Source organism: Lissotriton helveticus, chromosome 3_1 (assembly GCF_964261635.1).
Source record: "Lissotriton helveticus chromosome 3_1, aLisHel1.1, whole genome shotgun sequence".
NCBI lineage: Eukaryota > Metazoa > Chordata > Amphibia > Caudata > Salamandridae > Lissotriton > Lissotriton helveticus.
In genome coordinates this window covers 550,463,061-550,481,341 of record NC_136061.1, presented here as the reverse complement: position 1 = coordinate 550,481,341, position 18,281 = coordinate 550,463,061, and the positions used below count along the sequence as shown (strand labels likewise).

At 44.1% G+C, this 18,281-nt stretch overlaps 1 protein-coding gene across 1 annotated transcript in view; it reads right to left on the bottom strand.

Annotated features, from left to right (window-relative positions):
- The window catches only part of VPS8 (VPS8 subunit of CORVET complex), a 2,052,516-nt gene that overhangs the window by 225,513 nt on the left and 1,808,722 nt on the right, over positions 1-18,281 (bottom strand). Inside the window, exon 44 of the mRNA XM_078680452.1 lies at positions 3,817-3,870. Coding sequence (XP_078536578.1) covers positions 3,817-3,870 — 54 coding nt within the window. The remainder of the gene's footprint in view (positions 1-3,816; positions 3,871-18,281) is intronic.

Below are 18,281 nucleotides of genomic sequence, written 5' to 3'. Positions count from 1 at the left end.
GAAAAAAGAAGAATTGACGTCAGCGCGCGGAGGCGGCGTCTAAGTACTCCGACGACGTCATCACGGCGCCCACGACACAGATGACGGACGCGGAGCCGCAGACGACGCCTACCGACGCCTACCGACGCGCAAGGGTACTGCTACGCAAACATTTCCGGATCCAGTCTGACGCCTGGGGATATTCTAAGGTTTCTTTCAGACCTGTTTCTTTCAGATATTCTATATCTTTTCAATAACATACCGATCCCTCTCTCCCAGAAATTTTTTAAAACAATACGTTTGCTACTTCTCCGTCTGATATGAGGTGGAAGACAGGCCCGAGTACGCTGGTGCACACTAACCCTAGATTATAAGCATGGGGGATTTGGGGGGTCAGATCTCTATGTCTATTATCTGTGTGCACACGCACAATACGCACATTTTTGGTTCACTGATCACAATTTCATCCCACACGTGGCGGTGGAACACTGGGATGCAGATCCCATCCCATTAAGTTCCATTTTAACACACAAAAGCAGACCCACATCCCGTACTACTTTCAACACTATTAACACGAGGATCGCAGCCTGGCAGGCACTGGGTAGATTGGCCGGGAAACTACCATTGTACTCTTTGCTATTACCTATCACGAGAACCTATTGGTGACACATGAGACGGGAGCTATGCGTATACAGGCTCAGGCAGGCATTGATAAAATGCAGGATCTATACCCCAATGGCACTTTCTTGACATCTGAAGACACGGATTATATTCAGAATTAGACTCTACTATTCACATTCTTGATAGACAGGACTTAGGAAAGCAGCACGTGCCTATTATCCAATGCATTCCACAGAGCCTCTAGAATCCCTTGCATTACATGTCTTACTTTCTAGTCCCACTCGACACACACTAGTCACTAAATTATATTGCGCCTTTAGAGAAGACAGGGCCCTCCCTGATGATAAAAGTCTGGAAAAATGGAACGAATATCTGGACCACCCGATCTCACAGGTAGATTGGGTGCACTGTTGTAGCCTGACTGGAGCCCTCACGTCAAAGGGAATTTGCCCATTAAACATTTAAAATTCCTTCATCAGGTTTACCATACGCCTCAAAGACTTCTTAGGTTTGGGTTACGTGATACAGACACATGTACGCGATGTGGTGCATTGAGTGCAGACTTTTGGCACCTATCCTGGGCATGTGGGCGGGTGAGGGCCTATCGGGATGCGGTGATCCTTAAATTGTCAAAAATCCTTGGGGTGGTTGTGCCCTGCATGCCACAGGTGTGTTTATTGGGTCTACTCCCTTTTTTAAAGGGGGCAAGGGGTAAGCTGGTACGTGTAGCACTTTTTATTGCTAAGCGGCGATAACGTGGAACAGTAGAAGAAGTCACACGCTTGAACTGTGGATTAAGGACTTGATATATTGCAGAGAGAACTTAGTCCTATATGCGGAGGAGTTGCCTGTGACCTCCCGTCCGAATGATATTTGGGAGCCTTTACTGATTTATTTACGCAAGGATGTCTCACCGCCTACCCTGGATACTGTAACTACGTAACTGACGAACAGAGTTAATGTAGATGATGTATGACAGTTGTAACTATATGGATCTGCCCTTTCATTTGGTAAGATATGGCCACAGAGTTTTTGGTTGTGATGTATTTGTTTTCGATTTTGATATTTGACATCATTTCCTTCGATGTAACAGATGTGAACTGTATGAGACTTTATGAAAAGCCACAATAAATAAAAAACAAAAAATAATAGTAATATGCTGCACCCTCCTTTAGGACTCAACATACCTGATGTAGGGTTGAGTGACACACATTAAAAAGGGAAGTTGGGCTTTGCCATTGATTAAAATGGCAAAGTAGAGTTAGCAGTTTTCAACGGCTATTCCAGACTGGAAATCACGTTTTACCAGGTGCCACTACTCGAGGTGGCAAACTAAGTGCTGTAGTTCCTGAGAGTACACTCTAACTTACAGGCCCTGGCTACCCCTGGTACTTATACCTATATACTTAGTAGTTAGCTCCTGTTAATTCAGTATGAGCCAATCAAATATACACATTTAAGGGTCAGGACACTCTCATAGTCGAAAAACCAACACAATCTGTCCAAAACCTAGGGGGTGACCATACCAAACGAGGCATTCCCATACAAAACAGTTAATGAACTGATATGGTGTCTGATCCTTAATGTCCCAAACAATGTAAATGTATCAAAACATGCTGGTCCATTGCTATTTGTATCATACACACTCTGCACTTTTTAAACTTTCAATCACTGTGTGATCTCCTTAGCCTTATTATTAAGCACTAAATATGTATGTTTATTTGTTCAGGTCTATACGAGCCTCTATAATGATTATTTACATTCTCATAATTAAACTGTCTTTTCCAAGTGAAAAGTCATTATAGTGCCTCTAATTCATTTCTCCACATGGGACGATTGTTCTTTATGTATTTGAATGCCCCTGCTTCTAGGTAGTTTTTAGCCTGCCTGTTTTGTGCAGCCTCTGGTACATGAAGGCACACAAATGGTTAGCTGCGGTATTGATATATGCTCCAAGAAAGCAGTCAGTTGCCATGTGGATTCTAGAGGACTTATGGGGTCTGCAACAAGGCTTGAAACCTGAAAGTTTTGGAGGAGACATTTGGCCTAGTTACTGTCTGATACGGAGAATTTTCTGCAGTGAGACAGCGAGAGGACACTCCAGAACGTGTAAATGAGGTGTGTAAAAACAGGAAATGACGCCAGCGGGCAGGATTTTGCCTAACATATTCAGTTAACTTCATGTCCAGAGGAAGAGTTGTGTAATGTCATCTTGCAGTGCTGAAATGCCTCTGAGAAGATCTAGGATTGCAATTGCTGCCTATATATTGAGTGATGTCAGTCTCCAGTAAAGAGCACGTGACAAACTAGAAGCTCAAGTGAAGTTGACCACTGATACTTTTTAGGCTTAGGAAGAGGGGCACTCAAATCTGGCACCTACAGAATGCTACTGGGGGCGAGGGTAAACAGCACACTTTATCCAACCCAGAGCACCACCATGGGATGCACCACCTCCTACTGTAACAACCTGAACACAAAGTTGTTGAGTTTGGCAGATCCTATGGAGGGGAGTGGAACTGAGGAGAAGACTGAGCCCATGAACGTAAGACAGGCCTGAATGCAATTCACTTCTTCGTTCAGCTGTAGCACAGATTTGCAGCAAATGAGGAATCTAGGGTTCAACATCTGATAAACTGACCCTGTGTCTCTTATCCTGCCACAGCAGGGTGTGTTAATGTGACAGCCTTTTACATAGGTTTGCATAAGAATTTGAGAATTGTGAGCATTCAATTGGGTGAAAACACAGAGAGAGGAATTAAAGCCAAAAGGAAGAATTTAGAACTCCTAGTGTTCTCCTGCACACAGAACATCAGGGTCCACTAAAGAGACTCATTTGAATGTGGAGATAGGCATCCAGTTCTTCTTGTATGTTAATGCTACCTGCCTGTCCCCACTATATTTAGGAGTCGGAAGCCAATACTTCAACAGTTCAATAGGGGCTCTGAACTGTACAGTATGTCTTCAATCTTTGAATCGATTATAGCAGCATCAAAGCAGCTCTGAGGCACAGTATATACTGCATATATGTGTATAGTAATGTGGCAAATAGATGCAAATATATGTTTCTGCAAGTCACATGTTCAATGTAAAATATGAGTACGCCTTCAGCGCTGATTTCAATATCAGTAAAATTACCACTCGACTTGAAACAGTAAAGCTGAGAAAATGTTTTGCTAACATATAGGTTTTACAAATAGTTTTCAAAGTTTGGCTTACCTTTTTATATGCGTACTCTCCTCTAACCGAAGGTTTCGAAGGTGACATTTTCATCTGTTAAAAAATTTAAAAAACAACTGAAAAAGAAAGAAATACAGCAAAAATATTCCTTATTTTTAAGTAGAGCCTGAGACGGCGCATGCGCTCTTGTTTGCGAGACTATTGTATGCAAGTTTGAGCATGCGACAGTGCATACACTCCTTGCGCATGAGCTTGCACTTTCAAACCTATTATATACAAACTGCAATTCACTCTATGTCACTCTGTTCCACGGCAATGCACTCTACGTCGCTGCACTCTACTCAAAACCAATACACTCTATGCCACTGCACTCTACACCAATCTACTCTGCACTGTACACCAGTATACTTTACTCTGCAACACTATGCCACTGCACTCTACACCATTACACTTTACATCACTTTACTTTGCACCATTCTACTCTACACCAATACACTCTACACCACTCTACTCTGCCACAATGTACTCTCCACCACTAAACTGTACACCACTCTACTCTGGAACAGTCTACACCACTCTACTGAACTCTGTGCCAATGCACTCTACATCTCTATACTCTACATTAATCTCCTGTGAACCACTGCACTCTATGACACTGCACTCTTGGCCTCTTCATTATATGCAGATCTACTGTACTCTTCACCCCTCTAATCTAAGCCAGTGCACTCCACCCCACACTATGCACCACTGCACTCTGCACCACTCCAATCTAGGTCATTCCACTCTACTCTGCAACACTGAACTCTACATCACTACTCTACCCTGTACCACTCCACTCTACTCTGAAACAATCTACTCTACACCACTGCACTGTGCTTCATTCTGTGCCACTCCCCGCCACTGCACTCTACGTCACTCTATTCTGCACAACCCTACTCTACGCCACTGAGCTCTACGCCCCTACTCTATGCCACTCCACTCTACACTGCTGTAATGAACGTGCTTTTCACTAAAAGGACACACCCAAACCCTGCACTCCCACCTGGGAGGTAAATTTACCACTGTACCTTTAAATTTACACTTTGAGCAGCACTTCCCCAAAAACGAGGAAAGGACACAGCACTCCCTTCAGGCAAGGCAAGAAAACAAATTCTGGTGCATTTAAAAATAACACAAACAAGTTTAATAATGCAATGTTTAAAAAGGTAGGCCAAATATATCAGTAAATGCAGATTCCCAAAATATCAAATGACTCAAATGAACAAGTAAAATAAATGAAGTATGTACAAATATCAAAGAGTAGAATATATATATATACATATATATGCCAAACAAACTAGAACCACCATGCACCGGGACTCTGCCGGAGGAAGGAACGAGAGCCGACCCAAACATTTGCAGGCGAAAAATTATTTTCCGTTTTTGTCGCGACCTGCCAGCATAACGTTTCGGCCTACCCAGGGGCCTTGATCACAAATATATATATATATATATATTCACTGAAAAAAACATAGGTTATAGACCATATATAGTTAGGAATTAGCATTTAAAAAACCTTATTTTACTCACACAAAACCATTGAAATTCCATATATAGTTAGTTGCTCTAACTATATATCGCGCACCCGCAATCCACTGCTGATCATGTCACATATTACATCATTCATGACATGGTCAGTGACATCACTGATGACATCACTGATGACATCTCAAATGACATCACTGATGACATCACTGATGACAACATCCAGTGACTGTATGTTTCTGTAAAGTTAAAATATGTCTTACATATTGAAGAATGAGTGGATGTATAAGTGTCTGGATGAAGAATTTAGTAGGTGCGTGACTGACTGTATGAGTGAGTGATTAAATGTGTCTCACTGAATGCATGGGTTAGTGACTAAACTGTCTTAATTTGTGCATCATTATGTCTGTTGTTCTGTAAACTGCTGCATGTGTTGATCATTAGCTATACGAGAGGCTATATGTGTTATTAATTGGTTGCCCAAGTATTTCTATGGGAGATTGAGTTTGTGTGGGGGTGGCTGGAAGGTGTGTGACTCTGTGCATAGATGTGTGAGCAGTTTATTCACTAGGTGTATGAGTTCAAGAGTGCATGTGGAAACAGCTACATGGGCAGTTGACTGTGTGCATGAGTGTATTGATGAGTGAATGGATATCTCAATGCTACATGTCATAGTAAGTACATATGTAAAACACAGTACATGTGAGAGTTGGCATATATAAATAACTATGCATGAGAGCCACTGAATGAGTGAGTGGTTGTATCGATCATTGTGAACTTGTATCAGGGATTGTATAAGAGAGTAAATATGTGTTAGTATATGTTTCAATAAGTAAGGTATGTTTAACTGTATAGTTGAAGAAATGGAGGTGAGATTGTTTCTTTGCATGACTGACTGGGTGTGTGAGTAACTCCATGGATGAGTGTCTGTATACACTGAGTGTATCTAAGGTTATATTAGAGTCTGAAGAGGTTTATCGTATTAGCACAAGAATGATGTCAAATGAGATGTCATCAGTGATGTCATTTGAGATGTCATCAGTGATGTCATCAGTGATGTCACTGACCATGTCATGAATGATGTAATATGTGACATGATCAGCAGTGGATTGCGGGTGCGCGATATATAGTTAGTGCAACTAACTATATATGGAATTTCAATGGTTTTGTGTGAGTAAAATAAGGTTTTTTAAATGCTAATTCCTAACTATATATGGTCTATAACCTATGGTTTTTTCAGTGAATTTCAATGGTTTTTTAATAGCAAATATCATAAGCTGTCGAATGTCAAGTACGTGGTAAGTAAAAACATTTTCGTGTTTATGCACACTGATCTGCTTTGAATGCTGCCCCCCCCCCTCATTTCTATTAGGAGTACTCTCTCTTTGCAGATAGTGAAGGGTAGTTAACGCAGGCCTTTGCCCCCGTTGTAATCCGTCGTGCCTGCTTCTCTCTCCATTTGATTGATTGTTCTCTTTGGTTCATTCTCTATTTACAAACAAGCACAGAGTCGCAATACTCTGTTTAGTCTTTGCAGATAGCTAAAAATCGTGTAAAAAAACAAAAGGAATCGAGCAAAATCAGTAGGCCACTAATGGGATCTCTTTTTGACCTCCCTAAAATAGAAACATTAGGAACAACCTGTTGATAATACCAATGTGTATGTACATAAGCGGCGTTCATTTGTGTTCACAGTACCCCTTGTTGATTGTTTGAATCGAGCATTGAATTGTTCGAAGTTGGTTCTCTTAAGAATCTTCTCTGCCTGCAAACGAGGAAGAATAGGAATATTCTCTCTCCCTTTGCAGATAGTGAAGGGTAGGTAACGCAAACCTTTAACACGTCGTGCCTATTTCGTTCCTCATTGATTGATTGTTTCCCCAAACATTGACTGTTTGGGAATTGGTTCTTTTTGGAGGTATTCCCTGTTTGCAAATATACGTAGGAAAATCTTTGCAAATAGTGAAAGGGTACGTAATGCGGACCTTTCTCCCCCGTTGTAATCTGTCATGCCTATCTACTCCCCACTGATTGATGCACCTGTTTCACCCGGACCATTTACTAGAGATACGTCATCTGGCCCGACCAGAGAGCACCCCTAGTGAAAAGGACATATGCAATAATAACGAAGTGATCACTGTATCCTGTTAACAGAAACTTTAGCATGAAACAACCTGGAAAGAAAAGAATAGGAAAACGAAAATCAGTAGGCCACTGATGAACATGAACTTTTATTAAACAACGAACAAAGAAACGATAACATAACGTAATGATAAAACCTATTAATGTCCTAGAAACAAGAAAACGTTAAAATATGCCAGTGGTGAGAGACCAGAAAAACAGTAAGAGAAACCAAATCACCCCTCGCTGTCCCACCGCCTGCCACGCCAAAAAAATCGATAGACTAGGGAAAATGCAAGTCAGTAGAACATCCGCCCCCACTCTGGAAACTTCCAAGGTGGGGCAGGGTTGCGGCTACGCCCAGCCGGGAGCAGCCCATATAAGGCGGGTCCTGCTGCCACGCCTCGGCCAGGAGATCCTAACGTAGGGTGTAGCCGGAGGAGAGGCCGAGGCCAGCGGGACCCGGCCAGGGGATTGCCTTTACAACGCTGAAGAGTTGCAGGGGGGGGGAATGTCTCCTCGACCCTCCCCTCTCTCCCCCAGTCCGGCCGCGGTGGCCCTTGAGAGTTTCAGGTAGTCCCGCCACATGCTCTTCCGGTCCGGCCACCAACGGTCGGGGGGCCGAGGCCGACGGGATCCGGCTGCAGCCGATAAACCAAGGAACCCGTTCATGGGGCCAGAGCCAGGGGCGTCCGGCCGACATCCACCGGAAGCCCGGCCCGAAGACGGACGGGACACTTCTTCTTTCTTGAATAATGGCTGCGACAACACTGGGGGGGGATGTCTTGCACATGCCTCCGACCCCCCCCCCCCTCGTCCTCATCGCCTGGTCCGGCCATAACAAATCTCAAGCGAGACGCCGTGGGGTGCACTGGGAGGGAGAGACGGTGCGAACAGGCCTCTCCCGCCTCCCCAGGTGGAGGCTTCCCAGCTGCACCCTCAGCGCTCCAGGCGCCCGGAAAAGGGTTCTTCCACTGTGGCCATGCTGCAACGTCTCGCCCGGCAAGGTGGAGCCCGTCCGCTCATTTGACCCCGCGATCGCCAGTAGCTACCGAACTCTCAAAATGGCGGTCGACCTGGCAAGAGCAGGCCCAGCATAAAGAAATGGCCCGGTCACTGGTTGACTCCACCACCGTAGTCCTCCACGACCTTGAAGATTCTAGAGGAGCCGCGGGAGTCTCCGACCCCCGATGGGGAATGACTGCCTGATCGCCCGTGGAGTGACGAAACTGTATCCGCGGGACGTCGGCGCTCCCATGCTGGCGCCAGCCTCACTTTGAATTACTAGAATCCTGCAGACCTCAGTTCCGGTGAAAGCACAGTGTGACCCGGTAGGAAAAATTGTTGCACCCCCTCCCCTTTTTGACTGATAGTTCAAACCACCGATCCTTTCCTTTGCCCTTTTAACGGAACTTTGGACTGCCTCCCCCTCTTTTACATTTTCTAGAGAAAACAAAACATTAACCACTACATTAGCATAGCAGTTGACACCAGAACTGTTTTCAAATTGAAAACCAACAACATCTTCAACAGAATCCTTTTTGTTTCTGCTGTGACCCTGCTACAGCACAGGCATTGTCCCCAGCAGTAATTCTGCAATGCCGGTAAGAATAGCTGTGGTGCCTACTGGACTCACTCACCCCCGCGGCGCCCCACGCCGTTATTTGCTGGGCGGCAACTTACTAGACATCACTTTCGTGCCATCTAGATTTCAGCGCGTTCTGCTGCCTTGGAACTATTCGCACAACAGACTGCTACTGACGACCCACCCCCAGGCAACATCTTCTGAATTTTCATAATTTGAAAGAACTAGTAACATGTCCTCATCAGGAATTCAAAAGAAATTGCCACGGTCTCTTCGTTGTTTAAATGTTTTTACTGTTTTTGTTTTGTTGTATATATTTATATGTTATTAAAGTTTTATATTCCTACTACTTTGTTGGAGTGCTATATATTTTTAATGTGACACATAATTGTAAAAACTTTGATGTACAAAGAGTCATTCCTGGAATCTTCTGCTTCAGGCTCGGTCCCCTCCCCAATCACAATACAGGATGGTTTTCAGATAGTAGGAACACGTGTGGTGTGACGGATCTCATCGGGTGTGGGCCTTGATCTACTATAACTCCTTTGAAGAGGGGTGATTCTTTACAGCTGGAGCCATAAACTACATCTCCAGGGCTAGCTGATAGCCTGGACAATCGGACACAGAGGAAGAGGAGTGTCAGAGGGTGCGGTAGTGAATAGGGCGAAAGGGAGGTGTCGGGCGGGCACAGAGTGTGATTCTCAGGGAAGAGCAGCGCAGATGGGGGGAGGTTTATTGCCCATGCATAAGACAGAGAGCGGGGGTGACCAGTGCCTGGGGAAGATGCTTGCGAGGGTGGGGAGCCATGCTACGAATCGACAGCGTGCAGAGAGTGGGTCTGGTCAAGGCATCTAAAATGGCTGCCGTGCACGACAAAGTGTGGCATTTCAAAAAAGGCAAGATGGCGCAAACAATGTTTTTCAACACTTCCTCATTTCCTTCGAATCGAACGTTAACAGACGTTGGTGCATATTACCAAAGTTAAGCGATATTTATCGCTAACGATGCTTACCAACGAATTTTTTACCGCTAAGCATCGTCAGAAATTATCGAAGATAAACCTTGCTATTATCAAGGTTTATCGCAAATGCGATAATAAACGGCCGCAATGCATGAATATCGCTAAAAAGTCAGCGATATTCATGCATTACCGAGCTAATGCTCTTAGCCATGTTATCCACCTCCCATTGGATAACATGGCTAAGAACTGCTCAGGGCAGGTGTTACTTTTTGGAGATATTCGCGCTTAGCGCGAATATCTCCAAAAGTTGGTAATAGGAGATAGATATCTTGCATGTTGTAATGCAAATTATTGTGGTATATGGAACTCATACCATAATCTCTCAGGAAAGCAGAAACTGATCCTTTTGGGACCGCCTGAAAAGGCCTAGGGGGTGAGGGGTACTCTACTTTGCCCCCTTTTCACGTTCCGAACTATTTTATTTTACTCTCTTCTGTAATTACACAAAATAGCAGCGATAAGATGCATCGGAGACACACAGTGAGAGAAAGGAGGCCGGAGATGAAGAAGAGATGTCAAATACACATTGGAGATAATATAGTGGCAGAAGGGAAGTAAATATGAGTAAACTTACCATGTAACATAAAAATGTTGCACTCTATACTATAAGTCTCATTTTATACTACAATCACTTCGCTACAACCTCATAAATTAAAAATAAAAATGAATAATGTCTCAAACAATTTTTGATTTCTAAATATAAATGTATTCTTCAGAATTTTCTAAATTTGAAAGAACTAGTAACATGTCCTCATCAGCAATTTCCTCATGAAAAGTCTGCAATGATGATTCTTGTAACTCTATGGTCTCCAAACATTCGATAAATTCGCCATCAACAGATTGATCAAAAAAATCATTCAAGTCATCTCCTCCTTGTGACAATATTTCATTATTGGTGCTGTCAATTTCAATCAATGTAGTGGAATCATTCAAGTCATCTCCTCCTTGTGACAATATTTCATTATTGGTGCTGTCAATTTCAATCAATGTAGTGGAATCATTCAAGTCATCTCCTCGTGACAATATTTCATTATTGGTGCTCTCAATTTCAATCAATGTAGTGGAATCATTCAAGTCATCTCCTCGTGACAATATTTCATTATTGGTGCTCTCAATTTCAATCAATGTAGTGGAATCATTCAAGTCATCTCCTCCTTGTGACAATATTTCATTATTGGTGCTGTCAATTTCAATCAATCTAATGAAATCATACATGTCATCTCCTCCTTGTGACAATATTTCATTATTGGTGCTCTCAATTTCAATCAATGTAGTGGACAATTCAAAAGAAATTGCCACGGTCTCTTCATTGTGAGCCATTTTATTTTGAAATTGCTTGCTGTAAATTGCAGAAAAAAATAATCACTTTCATTTATCGTTTTTAGTAATACATAATATAAAACTAACTTTATCAAGTATTTAGTATAACAGAAGGACTGCAAATAAATAACAGAAAACATTTTTCAAATTATCTTCAAGTGTACAACATAGTTCCCCTTACAAATTAACAACTCACCTTTTTAAAAGTAGGAGAAGTGTTAGTACTGTGTAAATCAAACACCAGAAATTCACCACCAAAAATTCCTCACAAATGTACCTCAGACAGTAGTATCACAAAATGGCTGTGGTTTCCTCTCATTTGACATATATACATAACCAATTAACTTTCTTCACACACAAATACAAAACCAAAGTAACATTTTAATTGGTTCTAAATTTCAACACTTTCAAATGTGTTTTCCCCATGCAATTTTCCATAGGACATTTACATACGTCTACAGCCTGAATGGCTGAACGGAATTACACCAAACTTGGCAAAATGGTACATCAAACCTAAGAGGTCAGGAAGGATCTACTATGCCCCCTTATGGTCATTTGCCCCTTCGCTTTGGCCTCCTCTTGTCTCTCGATCCTACCGAGAGACAAGATGGCGGCCGCTACGGACTGTTTGGAATGTTGACAGACGCCGGAGAACCAATCAGCTTCGCAAAGCTCCGTAACGCGAAAAGTACGCGAAGCGGAGCGCTGTTACAGATATATATCTTTTTTTGAACGTTAATTTCTCAAAATCCACTGGAGCACATATATTGAGACCTAGCAAAGGCACATCGGGCTACCAGTCCCTAATATTTTGCCAAGTTTCGTGCAAATCCATTCAGCCGTTCGATTATTGACATTTAGATACGTCTACAGCCTGAATGGCTGAACGGAATTACACCAAACTTGGCAAAATGGTACATCAAACCTAAGAGGTCAGGGAGGATCTACTATGCCCCCTTATGGTCATTTGCCCCTTCGCTTTCGCCTCCTCTTGTCTCTCGATCCTACCGAGAGACAAGATGGCGGCCGCTACGGACTGTTTGGAATGTTGACAGACGCCGGAGAACCAATCAGCTTCGCTTCACAAAGCTCCGTTGCGCGAAAAGTCCGCGAACCGGAGCGCTGCCCGGTCCGCTGTTACAGATATATATCTTTTTTTAAACGTTAATTTCTCAAAATCCACTGGAGCACATATATTGAGACCTACAAAAGGCACATCGGGCTACCAGTCCCTACAATTTTGCCAAGTTTCGTGCAAATCCATTCAGCCGTTCGGGCTAAAAGTGAGGCCAACCGCCCTATGGAAAACTCAATGTTAAAAACACGTTTTGGGACCCCCCTTTTTTCTCGACCCCCCCTGGACGAACCCCCCCCCCCAATTTTCAGGGGCTGCTCAGAAACAAAATGTGCCATTTTCCTGAAAATTTCAGCCAATTCCGTCCACAAACGCCAAAGTTATTTGACATAGAATTTTCAAAAATCCCATAGAGAAAAAATCCTAACTATATATACCTACTGGCGACCGCCAGTAGGTAATATATATATATATATATAATTAGAAAAATTGCTCCGTACGGAGCTTACTAAGTGGTGGGAAGAGAAGAGTTTGGAGAAATACAAGGAAGCGGGGAGAGTGCCCCGAGGTTTAAGGGTACTGATAGCTCCTTCCTTCGAGAATCCCAACCCCCTGTTGTTGAAGGAGTGGGCTAATAACAGTTTAGAGTCCTCAATGAACATAGTGTGTTTATTGATTAAGTATGCTGAGATCGACAGAGTAGAGCTATTGGCCCAAATTGAAGCGCTTAACTTGGAACTTGATGCCATGGAACAACAAGAAGTAATCCTCAAAGGGCAGGAAGAGATAAAGAAACGCCTGGATAAGCACGAAAGCGTCATTAAAACACGCAAAGCCTTCAAATTTGCGAGGGATAAATCTGACTATGAAAGTGGAAGAATATTTACCTTTTCAAGGAAATTTGAGTCAGCCAAAAAACAAGCCTTAACCAACATGGTGTCCGAAAACCTAACACCAGCTACTATTGCCCCTGCTCTATCAGACACTGATCTAAGTCCTGTGTATAGCAGTACTGGCTCTGAAGATGAAAACAGTGTCCAACAAACTGCCGTCAGTAGCTTTACTCCATCAGAGGAACTGGTTTTTATGGTGGAAGACAGACGCAACACTTTGCGTTCGAGGGGCACACAGCAACAACAAGTGAAAGGCGCCACAGGCGCAACAAATGCCGCAAAGAGAGGAGGAAACGCCGGCGGTTTCATGAAAAAGAAAAGAGGGAAGGAGAATCCGCAATGAATGAAATAAAGGTTACTAGTTTCTCTCCCACCACCATTACGAATGAACCATCAAGTAATGATGAATCTATAACCAAAAATAATGAAAGAAATGATAAAAGCAATGGAAAAGACAATGAAGAAAAATTGAATAAAGACAAAAATATCAGCAAAAATATTGAGAACACTGTGATCAATCTAACAGACCTTGACCTTAATAAAGCGGAAATCCAACTCTTGTCCTTGGGCCTCTCTTTCTGCCCCAAAAACAGCTTCAAATATGTGCAGACGAGGATCGATGTTTTCAAGTTTATTCGGAAACTGAAACTCTTGAAATTTCATACTTTGAATAAAAAAAGTGATCAGGCAACCAAGATTCTACAAGAATCTCAACCGAGTAGGACGTTTGCGATATCTGATACCACGGTGCTTAAAACTGCACACTCTCTTCTAACTTTGGAGGAGGATGTTGTTGATAATACTCAAGTAGTGCTGAAATCTATGGGTATCACGAGTGGCAGTGCGGCTGTTAGACCTGACACCCTTGGCGTGGTTTTCCCCCATCTTTTTGCCTCTGTCTACTGTATTTTTGATGCTGTGCTGGATTTTGTTTTTGCTGGTTTAGATGCTTTGGACACTCTGCCACTGCTGATCAGTGCCAGAGTGTAAGTGCTCCCTATGTAAATTGTCATATTGATTGGGAATACCTGGTTGGCATATTTGTATCACCATAAAGTCCCTAGTAAAGTGCACTGTGTGTGCCAGGGCTGGTGATGACAGATGCTACTAGTGGGCCTGCAGCGCAGATTGCGCCACCCACATGAGTAGCCCTAAAATTGTGTCTCAGGCCTGCCAGCGCAGGGCCTGTGTGCAGTCAGTGGACTGCCATGTCCGCCTGGCCAGTGTCCCCACTGGCTGGGCCTAACCCTTCCCTGTCTGTGCACATCAATCACCCCTATGGAAGGCTCAAGGTACCCCCCTGGGCAGGGTGCAATGTATGGGTAAGGTAGAGCATGTACTAGTGCAGGTCACATGCTCTGGTAGGGAGCAGCAGCCATTTTGTGTGCTCACTGCTGTAAGGTTATCTTGCTCCATAGAATAACAGGGGGAGGCTGGTCCCATTGGATACCAGCCTATCTTCTCATAGGAACAAGATGGGACATAAGTGATTGATATCCCTGAACTCAGAATTTAATAACACATCTTTTAGGAAGGGTTGTTTTTAAATTCTGTGTTTGAGAATAGTACTTTTAGAAAGTGGCTGTTCTCTTGTCTAACCTTTCTGTGTGCCTGGGCCTGTTTGTGGATTGACTGTCTGGCCTGAGTGTGACAGGGGCTGCAGAACCCCCAGGAGGTTGTCTGAGTCAGCCCGTGGATGAAAGGCAGCATCTGCTGCCAGGGAAGTGGGAGGAGATCATACCTGATAGTGACAGGGCTGTGCCTTTCTGACCACAATGCTGGCTCCACCCCCCTGCTGGGCGACTGTCACCTCTGTCCCTGATACTGAGAGGAAGAAGGAAGCCAGGAAACCCCCTGTGCCTCAGCAACACCCAGAACTGGTTTAGACCGGGCTTCGGGCCCACTTGCACAAAGACTTCAAAGGACTTCAAAGACTTTTTGGGGTATAAGAGAAGGACCCCTGACAACAGAAAATTTGATTCTACAATCAAGAGGAACCTCTGCCAGAAGAAGGACTGCTGAAGGAACTGAAGGAAGATTGCCTTGCTGTGTGCTCTAAGGGCTGACCTATCCTGCTATCCAACTGAAGGAGAGGAGAAGAAGGGCTTTGCTGTGTGCTGTGCCCCCATCTGCTTGAACTACTAAGACTTTGCTGTGTCTTCACTGAATCTCCAAGGGCCTGAGAAGAGCTGGCCTCCTGTTTCTGGAACCCAGGGATAAAAGGTTCCTAAAAGAAGCCCAAAACGCTATGCAGATCGTGCTTTTTGACCTGGAGCGTGCTTGGTGAACAATTGCTGAGCGTGAGGTGGGATCGGTGTGCTCATCGGCACATTCCCAGCGAGGGTCGGAGGCCTGCGGTGCCTCCCCTCGTGAATTTTGCTCTAAGCGGTTGTGAGGCCGAGAGGGCGGTCTGTCCGTGACCTGCGCCCTCAAAAACCATCTGCCGCCTGTTCACCGCCGCTGCCCGGGGCCAGGAATACCCTGTGAAAGTGCCGTCCCGATCGGAGCTGCGGGGCCGAAGATCGAAGCCGCCGCGTTCCCATTGGTTGGAGGAGCCGAGCCCCCTCACCAAACGCCGCGACGGGATAGGCCTGTGCACCGCAGCGTCATCAGTGTTTCCACGTGGTGATTGGCTGCCCCGAAGCGCCTCGTTGCAAGCCTGACCCGGGAGCCGCACTGCCATTGGCTGACTCCCGGGTGTGTGTGGAGGCTCGCTCCAAGTGCCGCGACCGGATTGGTCCCTGTCCTCGGGACTGCTGGAGGAGCCGAAAGAGACGCGACCGAAGAAAACCCCCAGCGAGGAGCCGACAGCCGTTCGACCCGTCCTCGCCGAGGGAGCCCCAGTGTGTGTCCCGCATCCCTGGCCGGTCGTCCCCCGAGGTGTGCTGCAACCAACTCCCCCGCCGCTCGGTGGATTGTCGAGAGCGGGCGGGAGAGCAGAGGGGACCGGCCGGGGCTGAGAGCGGGTGTGCTCTAGCGGCGCGGTGCGCCTGAGGCCCTGAAGAAGTGCCGATCAAAAGAAAAAGAGTCCCCCGGCATATCGGTGAGACGCATTTGGGGGTCCCTGGCCTAGTGGGTTGATCCTTATTATAATTCACTGCTGGCATAATTTGGTGTGCTCGTTTTTAGAGCCCATTGGACATAGATCAGTGCCCTTATTTTTAAAGCCTGATTTAAGAGACTTAAGACAATCTTTGATACACGAACTTCCTGAAATTAAGTGCAACCACTAAGATTAAGTGCTACATTCTTTTAAAGTAATGAATATCGTGCAACTGTTTTATTTGCCTGCTGAAACTAGATAAAAGATATAGTTTTACAAATATACTCACCTGTGTGGTCTCAGTTTGTGGTGGATGGGGGGTCATTGTTGGTGTTAAGTGCAACTATTTTACACTTTGCCTCAGAGATAAGCCTGTCTGCTCGTGCCAAGCTACCTAGAGGGTGAGCAGGGGTTATCTACTTTGTGTACTTCGTCACCCTGACTAGAAGCCAGGGTCCCTACTTGGTCTAAGGTACTTACCTCTGCCAATTAGAGACCCCCAGATCCAACAGCGGCGAAAAGTCCTTTTTGTCCTAGATCATCGTTTGTCCCCGTTATGCCCAGGGACGCTATTGACATTTTTAGTGACCGAATGATTGAGGAATTGAAGAAGCTGAATTTTGATTTGGCAAAAAATCTGAAACGTAGGAGCTACAAGGACAAGCAGTATTCTAACCTAATGCGGAAAATCAAGAATCATGGAAATATTATAGTAAACAAAGCCGATAAAGGTGGAAACGTTGTTCTATGGCCACGAGATGTATACATTGCAGAGGCTGAGAGGCAGCTTAATGATCCTCTTTGCTATAGGAAGGCCTCTTTTAATGAACTTAATAAAGTGAAACAGTTAATCCACACTAACTTGTCTCAGTGGAAGAGAGAAGGCCTAATCAGCAAAAAGGAGTTTGAATTTTTAAAGGTGGATCATCCCATCACTCCCACCCTTTACTTGCTGCCCAAGATCCACAAAGGCACTTTTCCTATACCTGGGTGACCGATTATTTCTGCCCAGAATGGACTATTGGAGGCAATATCCAAATATGTGGATTTTTTTCTTCATGGTTTTATGGAGGCCCTTCCGACCTACATAAGAGACACCAGTGACTTCTTGAATAAGTTGAATGGGATCATGTGAAAACCTGAATATCGGTTTCTGGTAATGGACATTTCGTCTCTTTATACATCTATCAATATCAGTGATGGCCTTAGAGCGGTTGAATATTTCTTGAGTGAAAGAGACATCAAATTCTATGAACATAGAAAAATGCTGGTTAAAATGATTGATTTTTGTCTAAATAACAATTATTTTTTATTCAACAATGAGGTATACCAGCAACTGCGGGGTGTGGCCATGGGGGCATGCTTCTCCCCTAGTTACGCGTGTTTACACGTGGGCTGGTGGGAGAAGCATGTTCTGGGTCAGCCCCGTGGTTGTTTGACTAGTACTGAGACAGGAATTGTCAATATGTGGCGTTTCATTGACAATGTTTTTTTATTATCTGGCAGGGCTGTGAAGCTTCGGCTGAAAATTTTGTCAAAGAAATTAATAGCAATGCCTTGATTTTAGAATTCACAGCTACTATAAGTAATTTTAAAGTTGATTTTCTTGATGTTGAAGTGTATATTTCCCATAACAAAATCATGACTAAAATGCACAGAAAGGTCACGGCAGGTAATTCCATTTTACATGCTCAGAGTAATCATCCTCGCCATCTTATTAAAAGTATTCCTTATGGAGAATTTTTAAGATTTCAAAGAATTTGCAACAACGAGGTAGGTTTGAATATCTGTCTGGAGGATTCATTTCAAAGATTTTTAGTTAGGGGTTATGACAAAAATGAACTTGCCAAATCTCTGAAACAAGTAATGACCAAAACCCCGACAGCCCCTATAGATTCTGCGGTTTCTACTATTATACCAGC